General features: G+C 37.2%; 1 protein-coding gene across 7 annotated transcripts in view; it reads right to left on the reverse strand.

Moving 5' to 3' along the window:
- RASAL2 (RAS protein activator like 2) overlaps positions 1-20,499 on the reverse strand; it is a 391,607-nt gene that overhangs the window by 75,965 nt on the left and 295,143 nt on the right. For all 7 annotated transcript variants that reach the window (XM_058539992.1, XM_058539991.1, XM_058539990.1 and 4 more), the window contains one exon: positions 15,268-15,374. In XM_058539992.1, the coding sequence (XP_058395975.1) occupies positions 15,268-15,374 (107 nt within the window). The remainder of the gene's footprint in view (positions 1-15,267; positions 15,375-20,499) is intronic.

Raw genomic sequence — 20,499 nt, forward strand, 5'->3', positions numbered from 1 at the left:
TCCTTGGCTCATTGTCCCCTTCCTCCATCCTCAAAGCCAGCAATGATGCATCTCTCTGAAAGGTTCTCAGTTTTTAAGGCCTCATGTGATTAGATTGGACCCACCTGGATAATCTAGGCTACTCTTCCCACCAGAAGGTCTTTAGCCTTAATCACATCTGCAGAAGTCTCTTTTGCCATGTAAGATAACATATTCACAGATTCTGTGTATCAGGATGTGGACCTCTTTGGGGGGCCATTATTCTACCTTCCACACATAGTTTATATAATTACTTTCTTGTGAGAGGGCATTTAGGGTTGCTTCAAGTATTTTGCAATTACAAAACATGCTGCAAGGAATATCTTGCATGTATGTATTTTCATACTGATGGAGGTGTATCTTCATGGTAGACTGCTAGAAGTGGGATTGCTGGGTTGAAAGGTAAATGCATACATAGCTTTGCCAAAATCCCCTTTAGAAGGGATGTACCAGTTTGCATTCCCATCAGCAATGTATGAGAGTGTCTGTTTCCCACAACCTTGCCAACTGAATTTGTAGTCAAACTTCATAGTTTTTGCTAGCCTAAAAGGTGAAATACTTCCGTGTTAATTCGCATTTTTCTGCTTATGAGTGAGTGTGAACATTGTTTTTATCTGTTCAGGACATTTTAATAGTTTTTGAGAATTAACTGTTCATATCTCTTTTTCAATTTTTCTATTGCATTTTTGGGCATTTGTCCCTCAATTTTTAATAGTTTTTTATATGTTGTGAACAATTACTCCCAGTCAGCCGGTTGTCTTTAAACTTTGTTATGTTTTTTGCCATGCAATTTTTAAAAAACATTTTTGCCTCTGGCTCTTCAGTAACTGTTACAAAAAGTTTTGTCCTATATTAAGGTTAAAGAGGAATTCATCTATGTTTTCTTCTAATAGTTGCGTGGTTTATTTTATTTTATTTTTTTACATTCAGATCCCTAATCCACTTGGAGTTTACTCTTGTGTAAGGTGTGAGATACACATCTAATTTTATCTTTTTTCCAAATGGCTACTCAGTTGTCCCTACACTATTTATTTCCAATACCAACTCCTCAGGAAACCATTCTTGATTTCTCTAATAGGATAGTCTCTCGCTTCTGATTATCTAAGATCTTTTGTTTATACTACTGTTTTCCTCTGTCTTGACCAATAATTAGTTCTATTCCTATTTTATGTACCCCTACTGAGTCTTAACTCCTGAAGGCAAACATTATTGAGCTCAACTTTGCATTTCTTCAGTGCTTAGCATACAGTGGGCTACTTAATACATATTTGCAGAATGCTAATAATGATGAACCTGAACTATTTAAGAAAAGTCCAATTCACTCAAGAAAGTAGGGAAAATATCTAATACATCTGAGGGGAGAAAAACCCCTCAAAATTATTAAAATAAAACCAAATCTAGTGTTTAAAGAGGAAAAGTCTAGTATCTGGAATATTCACTTCTATAGACCACCTCAGTTCCTGCTAATGAAATGTATGTTGATTTTCTTATGACTAGCAGAGAGGTCTTACTCAAGTTCACAGATGATGAATATTAAGGAAGGTGGCTTTAAGGGTTAAAATAATGAGAAATGATGGGTCAAAACTAAGAAAGAGAACATTCCCTCAAAGTGAGATCTATTAGTCTATTGGACAGTCTCCCAGAGGTTATCATAGAAGCCCGAAAAAGCATCAGATAATATAATGTGAAAGACATTTTTTCAGTGTCAGGGGAGATGGACTAGATGAATTTAATTGAAGTTTTCCATCTCTCAATTCTAGAACTCTAAGAATAATAGCATCACAGATGGAGGGGGGCTTTGAAGCCTATTAGTTATTTAAAAAAAATAAAATTCTTATTGCCTCTGGTGAAACAAAATGCACCTAAAAACCCAAATTACGGAAATGGTAGTGAGCAAAAGGTACAAAGTAAAACAATATAATTACTCTTTACTAATATCTACCAGGATGGGCTTTTTTTTTTTTTTAAAGAATAAAGTGGGGAAGGGAGGGAGAACTACATCATGGAAAAGATTTTATTAGGCATATTTATATAACTTCTAGAGGCTATTTCCTAATTGTGCCACTTCTAATGTTGCAAACATTCTTTTTCCATTATAAATTTAGGCCCCCAAATATTAACAAATTGGTCCTTAATATATAATACCTTTTTATCAGCAAACTTCCCAAGGATCTTAAAATATTTGTGCAGTATTTCATTATCATAAAAAAGGAATCTTATGCCTTACAGGAGGTCAAACAATTTGCTCTTGGTCACACAAGTGAGATGCTAGCTGAACATACATTTAAAAATACGTCATCAGGGCTGGCCCCGTGGCTTAGCAGTTAAGTGCGCGCGCTCCGCTGCTGGTGGCCCGGGTTTGGATCCCGGGCGCGCACCGACGCACCGCTTGTCCAGCCATGCTGAGGCCACGTCCCACATACAGCAACTAGAAGGATGTGCAGCTATGACGTACAACTATCTACTGGGGCTTTGGGGGAAAAAAAATACGTTATCACTCCCTTGCCTGTTCTAGGTATAAATTCTTAAATGCTAATAATATGTAATCCTTGTACTGATATTCTGGCAGAATTAAACAGGCAGGTGACACAGGCCCTAGATCACATGGTCAGAAGAGTGTCGAGCCTTTTTGAACTGCAGGCATTTGATTTTAATGGGGAAGTGCTCCTGAGTGACAATGGTCTCACTGACTGCATAAGATATGAGCCCAGGTAGTGAAGGACAGATCATCAGGTTTTGACCTTCACTTCTGCTGAATAAATTGTCTTTTTTTCCATTTAACTTTTAAAGAGTTGAGAGGCAGACCACATTCCTACACATCCAATTATTCCTTGAGTGAGAAGCAAACTGAGAAAGACAGTCCCCCTGAGTCACTCTTTCTATCATTATCCTCACAGGGCTTCAACAGAAAGAAAATTATTTCTTTCTACTCACAGTATTCCACCCTTAATTCTATTTTACTTAAAGATTAATGTAGACCCTTAAAAAATACACAATATTAATTTAAAACCATCAACTAATGTGAAGATGCTCTGGCATAAGACGTTAATGTCTTTGCAATGTTCATACCTTGAGTAATCATGAATGCACCTATACACTGAGTTTTCATAAACAGATTAGGAAAAAGAAAAGGTCAGTGCTAGAGTTACAAGACGAATAAGATACAGTCCTGATCTTCTAGAAGAGTGGTTTCTAAATTGTCTTGACCATGAATCAAATGAGTAAAATATTGTTGGTGTGCATTCCTAAAATTGTTTACCTATAAATTATAAGGATGTTCTAATATACGACTGTAAAATACTCAATAAGATAAAAACCTAAAAAGAGTGAAAGTTTTAAAAAAATCAAACACTTAATATTTTCATTCTGCAAAACCAAAGAGATTGTGCTGTGCACCCTCTGAGGTATATATATCCCATTCTACAGACCACTAGTAGAATATCACAGACCAGGGAAGGCAACTATACCAATAATGACCCCACAATACAATAGTATCAGTACTATAATGGATAAATGCACACTCCTGTGGAAGGACAGAGAAGGTCAAGGCTAACGTTGCCTAGGAGAGGTAGGAAGACACTGGAGCTGAGCTTTAAAGGAGGAGAATACATTTAGGAAGCATAGAAAGTGGTCCTGCTAGGCAAAAGCGTGCAAAGATATCTGAGAAAACTTGTTTGGGGAACTCTTAAGTTGGTAAAGATGGAGCACTAAGGTAGAGCACTTCCTAAGTTGGGAGGCTTAGAGAGCTTGTGGTGGGGATGGGGATACCAGGTATTAGGAAATGAGAAGGAAGGACAGCCCAAAACTAGACAGTGAAAGGCTCTCTGTGCCAAGATAACTTTCGTTTTTATTATCCTGTAAAGCACGAGTTAAACTCAAAAGCTTTCAGCAGGTGACTGATGCTTTTTGAAGGAAAAGCTAGCTCTGTCTGAAGACATTCAAATGAGGGGAAGGACAAAGGGAGAGAAAAAGGAGAGTGGAGGGCCGGCCCGTGGCTTAGCGGTTAAGTGCACGCGAGCTCCGCTGCTGGCGGCCCGGGTTTGATCCCGATCCCAGGCGTGCACCGACGCACCGCTTCTCTGGACATGCTGAGGCCGCGTCCCATGTACAGCAACTAGAAGGATATGCAGCTATGACATACAACAATCTACTGGGGCTTTGGGGGAAAAAATAAATAAAATTAAAAAAAAAAAAAGGGAGAGTGGAAAGAACCCACCCACTGTGCAAGCCAAATAAAATGTACAAAATTTGGTCATGTCCATGGGCATGAGACCATAGAGCGCTACTAAAAGATTTCAAGCAAGGGAGAGTCAAGTAATGATTAGGTTCAGATATTAAAGAGACCACTCTGGCAGCAGTGCGAAGGCTAAAGCGGATGAGGAAGGAATTGGAGACCAGAAAATGAGTTCAAGTCTCTACTGTTCCTAGATCCAACTACATATTTGGAGGGGCTCAGCGCAAAATATAAGGGACCTTGTTCAAAAAGCAGAAAAACAGCGCCATTAAAGGTACTAAGAATTTTTCCTTTCCTCAGCAGTCTCTCTCTCCATCTGCCATGGTGTTTTTAATTTGCTATTTAATGTCATGCTCCCTTGGGCACTAGGTTGCCCTTTGCTGGCCACCAAGCCCACATGCCATGCCCTGTCCCAGCGCAGGGAAGTCGAGCCAGGCTTCTTCCTTCCCACAGCTGCCACTGCAACTCACTAGATACCTGGACTGGGGATGGGCTAGAGGCTTGCCCCAACTGAGGTGTGGCCTCTGGTCACCTGCCAGACACTGGTGGAGCTGATAGGCAGAGGCAAGGATGGCTCGCCAAGCCCAGCCCCGAGACTGCACAGCGTGCGCAGCCTAACCCCTATCTTTCTTATGTTTGTGCACAGGTGCCCACCAGGATCAGAGAGTGACAGACGTTGGCTGGGTGAGGCAGAGAGGGGGAGGCTGGCTGGGATACCAGGGTGTGGGGAAGTGGGCAGTGCAGAATCCATCCCAGGGAGGCAGCAGGTGGTACTGTGCCTTGGCTCCAAGTCCCTGCCCATGCTCCATTGTCCTACTGGACATCACTTACAAAACACAAATCCAAAGATGAATCATTAAGAATTTTGACATGGCAACCACAGAGCATTAAACTCCATGCACAGGGCCTTTCTGAGTGCAGGTCCTGTGCACTGTACTGGTCTCATGCTAATGAAGCCAGGCCTGGTACTTGCTCAGGGGAAGAATAACAAGCACTGATCATTGAAGGCAGTAAGTGGCAGGGGGCTGGAAAAGAGCAGATGGATGCCTGATTTCAAAATTGACTGAATGTGGGAGGAAAGAGAAGCGAATACTATGGCTCTTAGGTTTTTGGCTCTTGGAACTGAAGAAATTTATAGTATAGCCATGCATCACTGAATGACGCGGATATGTTCTGAGAAATGCGTCGTTAGGCATTTTTGTCCTTGCATGAACATCAGAGAGTGTATTTACACAAACCTACTACACACCTAGGCTATATGGTACTAATCTTACGGGACCACCGTCATACATGCGGTCAATTGTTGACCAAATGTCATTATGTGGCACATGCCTATACTACTAAGTTAGAAAATTCAGGGGGAAAATAGATTTTGGGAAAAACATAAAGTGAATACAGCTTGGGGCAAGCTGAATTTAAATTACTTTGGGACATCAGAGTAGAATAGTACAGAGGACTATTTAGAAGAAGATTCTCTAAAACAATATCACTTTCCATTTCCTGATTTGTTGATCATTAATTTCATTGCTATAGAAAAGTCATAAAAAGATCTTTCTAATGTGAAGATCTCAGCACTATCCCATTAAACAAGCTCACATATAAAAAATCTTACAAGAATGCAGAGGCAGAGGTAGACGACACACAAAATGAAAAATGTCAAGCAGTTTAATTAATAGACATGAACCTATGGAAGAGATATAAAGTACACAATATAAGATACAAATAATTCATAAAATGTGAAAACTTGTAAAAATTAAAAAATATTCCATATATATTTATGACAGCCATAATTTACTTTTCACTTTTAAAATCAAATGTCATGCTTCCTATTTCTACATCCTTAAGTAAAAATGTATGGAACTATCTTCCTTATAGCAGGCAAATCATGATAGTTCAATAAAAATGCAAATATGCAAAGTATCAGTAATAAGCACCTAAATAGAAAATAAGTAGAAAATAAGCTGCCACGATATAATGAAATGCATTTGTTGTCTTTTTCCTCCCTAAAATACATTTTATTTAACGCAATATATCCAAAATGTTATCATATCAATTTGTAATCAATATTAAGAAATATTCAGATACTTTCTATTCTTTTTTCCCAAGTTTTTTTTAAACAGCTTTATTGAGATGTAATTCACATACTATCAAATTTATCCTTTTCAAGTGTACAATTTAGTGGTTGCTGTATATTCAAAAAGTTGTGCAACCGTCACCCCAGTCTTATTCCAGAACATTTTCATCATTCTCAAAAGATATCCCGTACCTATTAGCAGTTACTCCCTGCCCCCAGCCCCCAACACTTGGCAATCATTAATCTGTTTTCTGTCTCTATGGATTTGCCTATTCTGGACATTTCCTATAAATAGAATTATACAATATGCGGCCTGCTGTGTCTGGCTTCATTCACTTAGCATAATGTTTTCAAGGGTCATCCAAATGTAGCAATGTATCAGTACTTCACTCCTTTTTATGATTGAATAACACTCCATTATATGGATAGACCACATTTTGTATATCTATCCTTCAGCTGATGGACATTTGGGTTGTGTCTACTTTTTGGCTATTATGAATAATGCTGCTATGAACATTCACATACAAGATTTTGTGTGAACATACATTTTCAATTTTCTTGTACATATAGAAATAGAATTGCTAGGTCATATGGTAACTCTATGTTTAACCTTTTGAGGAACCGTCAAACGGTTTTTCAAAGTTGCTGCACTATTTTACATTCCCTACAGCAATATGTGAAGGTTCCAATTTTTCCACATCCTCGTCAACACTTATTATTGCCTTTTATTATTTTTTTTTTTGGTGAGGAAGATCAGCCCTGAGCTAACATCTGCCAATCCTCCTCTTTTTGCTGAGGAAGATTGGCCCTGGGCTAATATCCATGCCCATCTTCCTCCACTTTATATGGGACGTCGCCACAGCATGGCTTGACAAGCGGTGCGTCCGTGCGTGCCCAGGATCCGAACCGGCGAACCCCGGGCTGCCACAGCAGAGCTCGCGCACTTAACCGCTTGTGCCACTGGGCTGGCCCCTCTCTTTCTTTTTGATTAAGCCACCCTAGTGTGTATGAGGTGGTATCTCAGTATGGTTTTGATTCACATTTCCCTAATGACTAATGACATTGAATATCTTTTCATGTGTGTACTGGCTATTTGTATATCTTCTTTGGAGAAATGTCTATTCAAATCCTTTTGGAGTCTTTTCTTTTAATAGCTCCTCAATAGTCTGACAAAAAATTTTGTAGTGCTATTTTAATCAAATAATGCCCTTGGAATGAAGTTCCTTTAAAACAAAATTAGTAGATGTGAAATATAAAATAAAGCATTTAAAAATCCAGTGGCATGGTACTGGCATCGGTTACAGAATTAAAGGGTCGGACGGTAGGAAGGCACCTCAAGGGTATTACTGTTTACCAACAATGCCTGTACCTTGCTGAGTAAAGGTACAGCTGACAAGTACAAAAATACCTTTCTGTACAGCTAACCCTAGCAAACCGAGAAGTTGGCCAGGTTTCCTCTCTATATCTCTCACTTCCTAACTCCTGTGAAATAGGAAAGTCTCTGATACCAGTTATACTTAGTGGCTAATTACATGCTCCCTTAAGTGGGCATTAGCCCTTTAAAATGTTGATCTCTAATTGTGAAGTGAGAGGTGTTAAGCTTCCACTTCTCCATTAAAGCACAAGGAAAATACCTTTGCTTTGGGGAAGAGGGGCTTATAGTACACTATCCATAAGAAGGCGCTATAAGTGAGTTCATTGAGAGAGTCCTCTCTCTCAAAGAGCCCTCTTCTCCTGGGCAGGATAAATTGGAATCTCCACTAGTTAGTACTGCTGCAAACCTATTTCTAGGAATAACCATCGATTGAGGAAGGTTTCCATCATTCTTTGATTCTTTCAAGTTTAGAATCTTCCCTGCCATGCCTGCTCCCTTTTTCCAGGTGTTTGCTATCTCCTTTCCATCTCCCTTAAAGGGTCACATGCCCCCTTAAACGGTTATTCCTTTTTTCTCTGTTCCAAATTTTATATTTTCTAGGATATTTATCATGAAGTTTTTAAAATTATACCCATTCTGATTACAAAATGATTTAAAGAGATAATGTTTAACATCTTCAGACTATAATTTTCCTTTTTTGACATTCCTATGTTTATTATATTATTGTTACCTCTGGTAATAATATTTTGATAGACATATCATGTGAATATATATTCATATATTACATGTTCATACATATGTGAACATAAATATACTCTTTATTAAAAGAGGTATCACTGCAGGGTGATCCTATTACGGATTTCAACTCCATGCAGATTGTCAGTAAAGAGAAGGAAGAAAGATGGATATAGAATCTTTAAGCAGCACAGGACAGAACTTGAAGTGTCCTGGAATACAATAGCAATGAGAATACAAAAACTGAACAGTATTGTAGCTTGGGTGCTATGAATTCAAACTGATTATTTCACCCCTAAGACTGAGATTCTTAGGTTGGTCAGAGGTCACCGTGCCACAATAAAGCAAGTTATTTTGTAAATTTACGACTAGTCATCTGAACTGACTGTGGCAAACACTTAGAAGGGCAACTAACACACAATGCAGCAATTTGTTTGTGAGCAATAGCAGGCCACTGAGAAAATATTGCTTGTTAGTTTCTTATGCCAGACTAGAAGGTATAAAAAAAAGCACTGATGTCCACAGGGAAGACATTGACTAAAATGGGTTCCCAATAGTTTAACCAATCATTTAGACAAATAGTTCTCAACCCTCGTTGCACGTTAGAATCATCTGGGAAGGTTTTAAAAAAATACAGAAGACTGGGTTCCAGTCCAGAGATTTTGATTTAACTGGTCTAAGGTGGACTCCAGGCATTAGTTTTTGTTTTGTTTTTTTTTAACGTCCTTAGGTGATTTTTAAGTATGGCCAGAATTGAAAACCACTGGTTTAGACAATGAACACTTTCTGGTCTTTATTAAGTGGGCATGAAGCTTTCTGTCCCTTGGTTTAACTTGGAAAAACAAAGATTTTATTAAGGATCTTATTGATCTTATTGAGGATTCTATTCAAAACAGAGACCAATATTAACAGCCTGATACCTTGATATTTAAGAAAGGATGTAACATCTCTTTTTATACATTCCTTTTAAAACATTCCTTTTTTTTTTTTTTTTTGTGAGGAGATCAGCCGGTGCTAACATCTGCCAATCCTCTTTTTGCTGAGGAAGACTGGCCCTGGGCTAACATCTGTGCCCATCTTCCTCCACTTTATATGGGACGCCGCCACAGCATGGCTTTCCAAGCAGTGCGTCGGTGCGCGCCCGGGATCCGAACCAGCGAACCCCGGGCCGCCGCAGTGGAGGGCACGCACTTAATCGCTTGCGCCACCGGGCCAGCCCCTAAAACATTCCTTTTAAATTTAGGAATTTAACTTAGTCTACATTTATCTTCCAAAGCTTTACTTTCTTCTAAAAAGTAGGCAAAGGTTTCATCTTTTGACAGTCTTTTATATCTAGTATGTCTGATTCGGAATGTTCAGGTGTCATTGTGACAAGAACACAAGGAGGGTTACACAGGAATAGTCAGCTAGTGCCTTAGTTCAACTATGCTTTCTGGTTGTCTTGGCATACATTTTTAGTGCCTGAATTCTTTCAGAGCCAAGCTCAAAGCTAATACAAATGAAGCAGCTGCGACTGCATTGTGTTATATTCACATAGAAGGCCAACTCAGACCATTGTGGTATGGAAATAAGAACACTAAACTGAGCACCTGGCCCGGAACACAAGCGGCTTTCTTTTAGCCAAAGCTAATTTGATGCCATCGTCTAAGGAGAAGTGATACAAAAATCATAAATATCAATAGACACTTTATAAATAGAATATTAAAGAAAGAAGCCTGTTCCAAAAACTCAGGGAATGTGAAATAAATATATACAATTACAAGACGTGATCATTTTCCCTTTCTGCATTAAATTTAAGGACCTGGATAACTTTTCATTAGTTTACTCATTTCTTCCTAATCATCCCTATAATATCATTTAAATGTAGTTTTATCAATGTGTAAAACATATAATGGATGTTTTATTTAAAGGAAAACACAAATATGACAAAAGTAAAAAGTCTAGTAGGATGTTAAAGAAAAAATGAAAAATAAGATCTTTAAAAAGAGGGAAAAATCATTCAAATGACTAAAATTGTTCTTGAAGAATCTACTAGTCAAAAATCAGATCTGCAAAAACATTGTGAGCTTATACATATGTATGACACCTAAAGGGCTCAAAGAAATAGCCACAGAAACAAATCATTAAATAAGGAATTCTATCTAGTTTCACACAGTATACCCTACATATATAAAATACCATAGCCCTGAATTCCAAATATAAATTAAAATCTCTCTTTGCTGAGGGAAAAAATGTAACTATTCTACACAGGTAAACTCATTTATTCCAAATGATCTCTTAGTGGTTATTAAATGGTTAAGTAATCCATTTGACTAGAGACATCATCAGTAATACCAAGAGAATAGCTGTGAGAGATACTTGATTCTAGTTCCTAGATAACTCATGCATATTTTATCCCTTCAATGATTATTTGTTGAATGTTTACTATGTGCGAGGTATTGTGTTAGGCACTGGGGTAGCTACAAAGATGAGTAGAAGAGATTTTTTTTTTGGTGAGTAAGTTGGCCCTGAGCTAACATCTGTTGCCAATCTTCCTCTTTTTTGCTTGAGGAAGACTGGCCCTGACCTAACATCTGTGACAATCTTCCCCTATTTTGTATGTGGGTCGCCGCCACAGCGTGGTTTTGATGAGTGGTGTAGATCTGCACCTGGGATCTGAACCTGGGCCACCAAGTCAGAGTGCACCGAACTTAACTACTATGCCACTGGGCCAGCCCCTAGAAGAGATATTTATTGTCTAATGAGGGACAGAGACCTACAAATAATTGCAACTGGAATTAAGGTGAAGAAATATGGAATGAGAGTGAAGGAAGAACAGAAAAAACTATCCTGCAGATCTCTGCTTTTTCTTATGGCTATAATTAGATACAAGTACAAGTTCATTTAAACATTCCTAAATACCAAGACCTTGTCTTAACTGATAGGTTCAGTGGCCATCTAAGTTCCCGCTTCCATTTTTCATGTCCTTATTTTTAAACTTACTGATTCTGCCGTCTACAACCTGCATAAGATGCCTTAGAATAAGGAAGAAATATGCATGAGTACACTGCTATACTAGTTATCCATTTTAAGTTTTTAAAAATATAAATTTTGGGGAATGAGGAAGATATACTAAGGTTTGGGGCTCACTGGTATAGTTACTCCTTGGCTCTTTTCTGCCTTATCTAGCTGCAGTCAGCAGGATACGAGTAACTCTTACCCACTGGTTGCTCCTGAATCTCCCTAAGGCTAACCTCTACTCTAGAACTATCAGCAGTGTCAGCTGATAGCCAGGGGTGGGTGCTGGGCTGGCCTTCTGTTCAATAATGGCCTCTCACCTATCACCCTGAGTTGAGATAGTGACAGCAAGAGAAAGAAGAGTCACTTGGGGAAGAGTCACGTAATTTACCAATACTTCACAGTATTTATACAAATTGGTTTAGATTTTGAGCCAAGACAAACATTTCAATAAACAAATTTCTAATGCTTTAGTGGCCAGCAAAGTTTAGTTAAGCTTGACAAGCAAACCACTCACAGTCTTACCCCAATCTATCTTTCCAGCCTTCTCTCTTGCCATTTTTACCTACAAGCTTTTCAGTTCCTGCCTCACTGAACCCTTTCTGTATTCCCTGGAAGCATCAGTCACCTTATGAAGTGTGTCTTTCCAAAATGCTCTTCCTTCAGCCTAGAATACTCTTCTTCCCCTGTCAACTATTTTCATTCAGCCTTTGAAACTCAACTCAAATACTGGTTCCTTGGCAAAGCCTTAGCTTACACAGTGCATGTGTGAAGCTAAAACCTTGTTAAAAACCTGTGTCATCATGCTTATCTACCTCCTTATGAATCTGGTAATTTTTCTGTCTCTTGCTACTAGACTATAAGTTCTCTGGGAGTGGAAAATTTTGTTGTGTTCATTTCTGTTTCCCCAGTACTAAGTATAATGCCAAGAAAGTATCAATAATTGGTGAATCACTAATAGTTTGCCTAAAGTAAGCATTCAATAAGTATGTCATTGTCAATAATTTCAGTCAAGGTTTGCTAAAATCTATGTCATCTGCTCTTAGTGAGCCTGAAAATGGAGCTGAGAAGAATAAGGTCCTTTCAGAGTCCACTATCAGCTCTTTTTTGGGTATATCTCATGAGTAGCGAACCTGCTGTTCACCAGAGTAAAGAATCCTGGAACCACAAGTACTTGTGCTTAAATCACACTCCTGTCCCTTCATAGAGTTAGCATGGAAATGATCTTCTTTGAGATAATGTATAAGTAACTTAAAGTTAAGCATCTCAAAATTTGGTTCCTTTTTGTACTGTTTTCCCATATTCGGAGAGTCTTTTGTGATATTAATTACCAAAATATTTTGTGTTGATCTGAAAACTAGACATACTTCTTATCGGCAATACATTTAAGTGATGTAAGTCATATTAGCTCTTGGTATTATATGGAAATTAAAAAAATACAATGTACTTCCACAGACATTCAAGTGCTGCAGTGCCTCATTTAGCCAGCATATTTTGATTTCTCTTAAAAGAATATAAATTATTTATCTAGCATTATTAAGGAATGAGCTACTTCACAAACCAGATTTTTCTGGATAAAAAGTTTTATAAGCATCACATATCTTCAAGATTTTAAATATTCTCAATGGATATCACACAATATTATACAGTTTCACTTTAAAAAAAGCCCAGCACAACAAATATAATTTCACTTTTTCTTGATGATTCAGGGTCATTATTATCAGTGTCAATTACTGCACTCTGCGCCATCCATCCTGTAATATAATGGTACCCTTAAGGGCTATTGATAAATGTAAGGCTATTTGCCTTTATCCTAAGTGGATTCAGATTGTTTTATGACTCCTTGCTTTTCATTTTCTCTGCCTCTTCCCTCAATTCACTGTCTTTTTTTTTTTTTTAGTGCAATCAGTATGTTCTGATGTTTATTTCTCAAACAATTGTCTAGGTGAGGGCTTGTGAATGATTAAATTCTCCTAGAGAGCTAAGTGCATGGGCTTTGTGACTACAATTTGCTAGACAGAGGCCCCTTCTTTCCCTCAATATTTTTAAATCCATGAGGTGGCTGAGACTGTCAGAAGACTAACAACTGAGTAAGTGGTTTATAAGTAGTGCTAGCCTTCATGTACATGCATCATTGGTTTATTACTTTTATTCAAGAATAATTAGTTTTAAATTACTAAGGTAAACTTTGAATTAGCTGTCAAATTATTGCTTAAATATAAATAAAAATTGTTGTTCCTAATGAATTGAAATTTAAAAAGCCCAGCCATGAACTTCAGATTCAATATAGGAAGTACTTCAATGTTACTACATTGTAGAGGGATATTCTTCTTCAGTTATTGACTTTGAAAAACAAATTTAAGAATTCACCATTCTATTCTAACATGATAGAATGAAAACTTCAAATTCTAACTCAATCCTTTTCACCAAACTCTGTACATGGATAGTTAGTTTTACTGTATTTGATCTCTGTTTTATCAGGATAAACAAGAAGGGGAGAGGAGGGGAAAAAATGCTTTCTTCATTTATGAAAAAAAATTTTTACATAGGTTGCTATGTCTATGGAACAAAGAAATTTAGTAAAAGGCATGAAATCTGATATTTTAAAATTCCTGTCATAATTTGGTTAGCATATTAACCCAATACTTACTTGTGATCTTCAAAATAGGAGAAAATTTGTGAAAATTTGAAAGATGTCATAGTAACAGATATCACCAACTCTGCAAGGCACTGAGATACAATAAGGGGAAATCTTGCTTCTCAGGGTTAATCCAAAATAAACATTCGATTCAGTTAACTTACAAATGAATGTCAGCTTATATATCTCAAAATATCAGTTCTACTTAAAAGGTCATCCTAAACTTAAAAATAATAGTATTGGAATAAATAAATAAAGAACACAACATATAAACTTGGCCGAATTAAAAGAAAAAATTTTTTTCCAACAGAAAATTCTTTTTCTAGTTTATACTGCTTTCCATTGTACCTACAATAATGACCTCATTGAAGCAATTCTTTCCAAGTTTAAAATCAATGAATTTTAATAAAATGATATTATTAGGAAGTATATTTCTTACTCAATAAACAAATAAAATGGATGAATTAAAATCTGAGTTACTCAGAGTTATATCAAAAAGATCCAAACCAGGCCAGCAACTGGTAGTCAGACGACATGACCACTTACAGCCTTTCCATCTCAGCATTCTTTTGTATTTAATACTGATTCTCAGTACTGCCTAGTCAGTTTAAGGAGTATTTTAAACTAGGATATCTCTTCCAGGGTGATTCTTAAGCCCTTAGATGGCCATCTAAAAGACGGCTTAAGCAAAGCACAGGCCAGGTTTCAAGATTAGAACTCACAATTGTATAAGTCTCTGATAATTTGCTCCACAACTTTATAAGTCTCATCATTCTCTGCTTGTGCTCCAGCTCTGGAAAATAAAAAAATCATACCCCCCCAAAAAATCCCACCAGTACCTTTACAGAATTGTGACAGGTTTTAGCTAGTTAGGCAGGTTTCAGCTAGACAGATTTAACCTGATAAAAGGACATCCTGCAAAAATTTGCACTCCCTAGTTCAAAGGAATTTGAATTTAATGTATTTAGTTACATATTTTGGAAATACTCCACAAGTAAAAATAATATTCGCTTTATACTTAAAGTAGTGGACATTAACCACAGTTAATCCATGTAAGTTGATAACTCTGTCCTTTAACCTCAGTATTGTAAAGAAATTCCTGAGGAGCAAAATATTTTGGTTCCTTAGTAACTGTCTCTAACTCTAAGAAGAAAGGAGAAAAGTAAAATAGTCTTTTAGAGAAGAGAAACACTTACTGGTACTTTGAAGGGTGAGGTATTTGCAGTGTCCATGGAGCTGGGTTTTTCTGATGTACTGGTCCCTGAGATACTCCGTCTGCGGGGGGACCTTTCTGCTGGCACCTCTGGAAAAGAAGAAAGAAACATCAAAAGTCCAAAATTTAGGATCTTTCGCTAAATTGTAAAATTATTGTTTTGTTCTTTTCCCACAAAAAATCAGTTTGCTTTCAAGGTGCATTATATTGTATTTCCACATAATTTGTCTCTTTATCTCTGTGGTGTTTGAACCATAAAGACACTAGGGAGACTTGGTCACAGTTAAGAATCTGCTTTAGCATGACAGTTTATATCTTTACCTGTGTACATATAAAAAGTAATTTCCTCTGATCTATGTTTAATCTCTATAAGTTCACTTAATATTTGCATCTCACAGTGAATCTACTTCTATATTTGTCAGCAATATAGCAGTTAATAGAATTTAATGAAATTTTTTAATATTCTTGTGAACAAAATATAGCCTAGTGTTGCACATGATTTGATGGTGTTTGCACAAAGGTCAAAGTTCAGTTCTGTGCAGATAAGATGATTCACCAGACTGCAGCCAAAGGGCCATGAGAAGACTGAAAGCTGCTGCTAGGATAAAATAACACATATGCCTATACAGATATAAAAATAGATCAGCTTCTCCTTGTTCTAGCAATACGACCTTACTAAGATCTTATTCTGGAATCCTAAATCTGTTCAAACTGACCTAACAAGCTTGGAATTTTGCAGATGATGTGATATTCTACAATTTAATTACTATATACTATATTAAGATTACATTTAAAAAATTTTTTTCATAGAGTGATATATATATATGCATATATATATGCACATACACACGCACACACAGATGATAGATATATACATATTATACCTTTATCACAACTGCTTCCCATCTCCACTTCAACTGACAGACATATAGGAATCCAGCTTCTCAGATAACATTAGATAATCTCAACATGGACAAGAAAAGAAAAAAAAACCACATCCTAAAAAAAGTATTCTGTGTTATCTTCCAGATCTTAAAAAATAAGGAGTAAATCGTGACTCCGGAGACTGACATTTTGATTCCTGCTGTTCTCCCTTTAAAAGATAGATGCAGTTTAAACTTCCATTTCTGGCCTCCTGGCCCCTGGGATCCGTGCTACTTCCACTTAAGAGAAAGCGTTTTTTCTTTCGCTCCCTCCCTGTGTCTTGCTCTTCCCCCTCCCTTTCTACAGCTTGCAGAGAGAGCAAGCGAGAAAGAAACACACAGGACTGCAGCTATTCAATCAATCGTTCAGACTGCACATCCTCATTACTTTCAGGCTATTAGCAGACGTCAACCACTACCTCCACTCAGTTACAGAAAATTTCACTGTATTACACTAATCTGCAGCAAGAAAAAACATTTACTGAAATTTATATTCAGCTAGTGCCAAAAGGACACCATTTCACACAGACCCAGTAATGCACACAAATCAACCCCTCCTCTGAAAATCCTACTGGAAGTGCTTACCCTGTTACGATCTTTGCATGCTAGACACTGATTTTCTTTCCATGACTAAACTATCTTCTCTGTGACATCTTGACCAGTAAGACATAAGCCAAACTGCAACATTCGTAATGACTGAGAGATTGACAACATAGCATCTTATATGCCTGCCTGCAGTACAAGAAAGTTCCATGTTTTAAAATTATGACCAATAACTGTAAGTCTCTCAACTTCTCTCTAACCATCAGTGGTTAAATGAGCCTTAATGTACAAAGCCATTTTCAGAATTAGGCACATGTGATTTCTAACGCACAATTCTAAAAAATGGATGTATAATTAGCTAAAATTCACAGGAATGGCACAAAGAACTGAATTTAAACAAATCAGTTGGTCAAAGCACATTGAACAACAAGACCTTTAGACTTCAGGAACACGAATTAAAAGAGTGATTATCCAAGTTAGGCAATTCTATATGGGGGGCAGGCAGGTGGGGAGAGGGGCTGGTGAAGGTAGAAGAAAATCTCATCTTTCCTCTGATAATTACCTATAATTAGAAGATACATGAGATTGAGTATTACAATATAATATATTTTAATCTCTGAATAATTGATGGAGAAACCAAATTGGGAGAAAAGTTAAGTTCCATTAGCAAGGATAAAATGATCTAGTAAACAGTTTTCCTTATTTTGCAATGTTCTGGTTAAGAAAAATATTGAAACTTATTTCCTCACTTTCTTCCAAACATCTGATTTTAGTCTTCAGGCACACGAACTCATTAAATAAATATATTTCAATGCTTTTAAGTATTTGAAATTATAATGGCTAAAATGAGCAACCATATTTCAAACTCCAACAAATATATTATTTGTTATACTTTTTTTTTCCTTTTAGATTCTTTCCGTTTCATGAAAAGAAAAAAAATCACAACTCTGATGTATCTTAAAGATGTTACTGGGTTCAAAAAGAAGAAATCAGGGCCGGCCTGGTGGCGCAGTGGTTGGGTGCGTGTGCTCCGCTGCGGCGGCCCGGGGTTCACCGGGTCGAACCCCGGGGCGCCCCCTGACGCACCGCTAGTGAAGCCATGCTGTGGCGGCACCCCATGTAAAGTGGAGGAAGATGGGCACAGATGTTAGCCCAGGGCCAATCTTCCGCAGCAAAAAAGAGGAGGATTGGCAGCGGATGTTAGCTCAGGGCTGATATTCCTCACCAAAAAAAAAAAAGGAAGAAATTAAATTATTCTTGAAGTTTCAACAACTGTCACTAAAGAGGGAAAAGAAAAGGGAATGAGGTAAGCTAAATCAACTAACGATAAGAGGAAGAAGTCTACACTTCTTGACTTTCTCAGCCTCCACAACAATGCAACTTATCTGCAGATGCAGAAAAGGCCTTTGAATACCCAGGTTCTTTGGTTCTCAGAAGACTTGTAAACTATTTCAAAGCTGAGAGAAGAATATATACCCCAAGAACCAATGTCCACTTAGAAACAGAGGAGCACCATCATCAAGAGCAGAATGAACAACGTGCTGAATTAGTCACAGGCAGGCCTGCACATTACAGCGGTCCAGCTACCTTTAACTTTAAATCTCCAAGCAGAAAGGAAAGTTGCTACTATGCTCTTAAAGCTACATTTCTGCTGAGTCAGAAAGAAAATCTATACTAGTTCCAATAGGCCAAAATTAGACAGCTCTCTCCTCTACACCCCCTCAAGCTACATACTATCTCATTATTTTCACCTGCTGTAAAAATATTCCTTTCATAGTCACAATATTTAATTACAGTCATTTTAAAGTCTACTCGCTCTCTACGACTGAGACAAGAGACTTATAATATTGTTTCAGTAGATAAAGGTCTGAAACTGTTTTGTTCACTTTCTCATCCTCTAAAAATAATATTTTTCATCTTCAGATTGAAAGGTGAAAAAAGTTATAAAAGTCCTGGTGAAGTTTTAAATTTATCCTTTGCCACTGGGTATGAATTGAGATAGCTGACAACTTATAATAACGAGACATAACCTCCAACACAGCTCCACACAGGATGATGTATTGAACAAAGAGAACATTTGGGTGCTCTTCTTAGCAGCTCTACCAACTATCTGTGTGGTTCTGTGTAAGCCATTTCACCTTTCCTGCTCTGGTCTTCATTAATCTATTGGGTTATTCAGACCAACCAGAGATGAAGACAAGATGAATGAGTTTATATGCTTTGATGCAAAATTAGCTTTTTGGAAGAAAAGGGCTCTCTAATTCCAAAAAGGAGTATTATAATGTCATTTACTCAACATACTCATTTTCCTCTATGTCAATGTGCTTTCTTTGAAAAGTGTGGCAAAGAAACTGACAACTGGATAATTACAGGAGCAAAAGCACTTTTGGTGGAGGATATGCCTATTCAACAAACAGAAGTCAACCTCTGCCTTTAGAACCTAAAAGTGTGTGCATGGCCTTTAGTTCACTTATCAGGAAGCAAATGTCAAGAAGTGTTTCAGAGAGGAAAAAAAGTAGGACAGTGTAAGGGAGATGAAGAGGTATAGTAATTTCACTATAGTAATTATAGCGAATAGGTAGTCGTATGGATAAGGTGAGGTGAGAGCCGATACTTAAGGAAGTGAAGAAGTCAGCGTTGTAGGTTTATCAGGGAAGAACACTGCAGGCTGACGGAAGCCAATATAAAGTGTAGCAGAGAGGCCAGTGGGACTGGTGTCAGTGAGTGAGGACAAACAGTAGCAGAAAGCCTGAGAAGAATTAGGGCAGGCGTGCTCAGATAATGTAGGCCTCACAGGCCTATACGTAAGGGCTTTAACTTTTTTACTCTGAAATGAAAAACCACCTGGTCAAATACACTTTACCAAAAGGTACAAATCACATAGAAACACTACATAGATACACTTACTGGCACTTTCTGAATTATTTTCTTCTCAGGATTCTGAATAATGAATGTGATTGAAATAATTCTGGAATATTACTATGTTTGGAAAGAGAATAAAGGGAAATGTTTATCATATTAACCGAGAGTTAGGTTCTAAAAACCTCAGAAAATACCTTAAATGAGAAAAGTATCTCTTACATAACATCATTATGGCCAAATATCTATAAACACCAACTATATTTACTTTTTGTTCAATCACATTTAACCAAAATTCATATACCATCATGTCATATATGCATATACTTAACATAAATAACATAGCTAAAAATGTCATGAATTCTGATAATGTCTACCACTTTTAGAATGATTTACCATAGTTAAAAGAAAAAAGGTAGAGGAAATAATTTAAAAATACTTTTTTTAAAGAGAAAAAGATGTACTGTGAAAGTTATTTAAGCATCTCTTTTGTAAATAATTTGTCTAAGACGGAAATATTTTTATGATAATTTTAGTTAATGTTGGGTGTTTTTTATGTGCTAAGTATTGGGTCTAGCATCTACCTTACTTAATCCCCTGAGCTGGTAACAATTATTATTCTCTTGGATGAGAGTGGGGGCAAAATTTAAAACAAGGGAAATAACCTTACCAATGTGAAAGTAATTTCAGAAAATTTAACACGAAAGATGAACAAAATGTAAAAAGATATTTATCAAGTTTTAATTTGGTGGACACTGATGTAAGAAACCAAAATATCTTTCTCACAACAAAACTCTCTAGTTATGACAGACCAGAAAAACACTGCATGTTCATAGAGGCAGTCAACTTGGCATGTATAGTATACTTAAATACTTCACACTAATAGCAAC

Source organism: Diceros bicornis, chromosome 4 (assembly GCF_020826845.1).
Source record: "Diceros bicornis minor isolate mBicDic1 chromosome 4, mDicBic1.mat.cur, whole genome shotgun sequence".
NCBI lineage: Eukaryota > Metazoa > Chordata > Mammalia > Perissodactyla > Rhinocerotidae > Diceros > Diceros bicornis.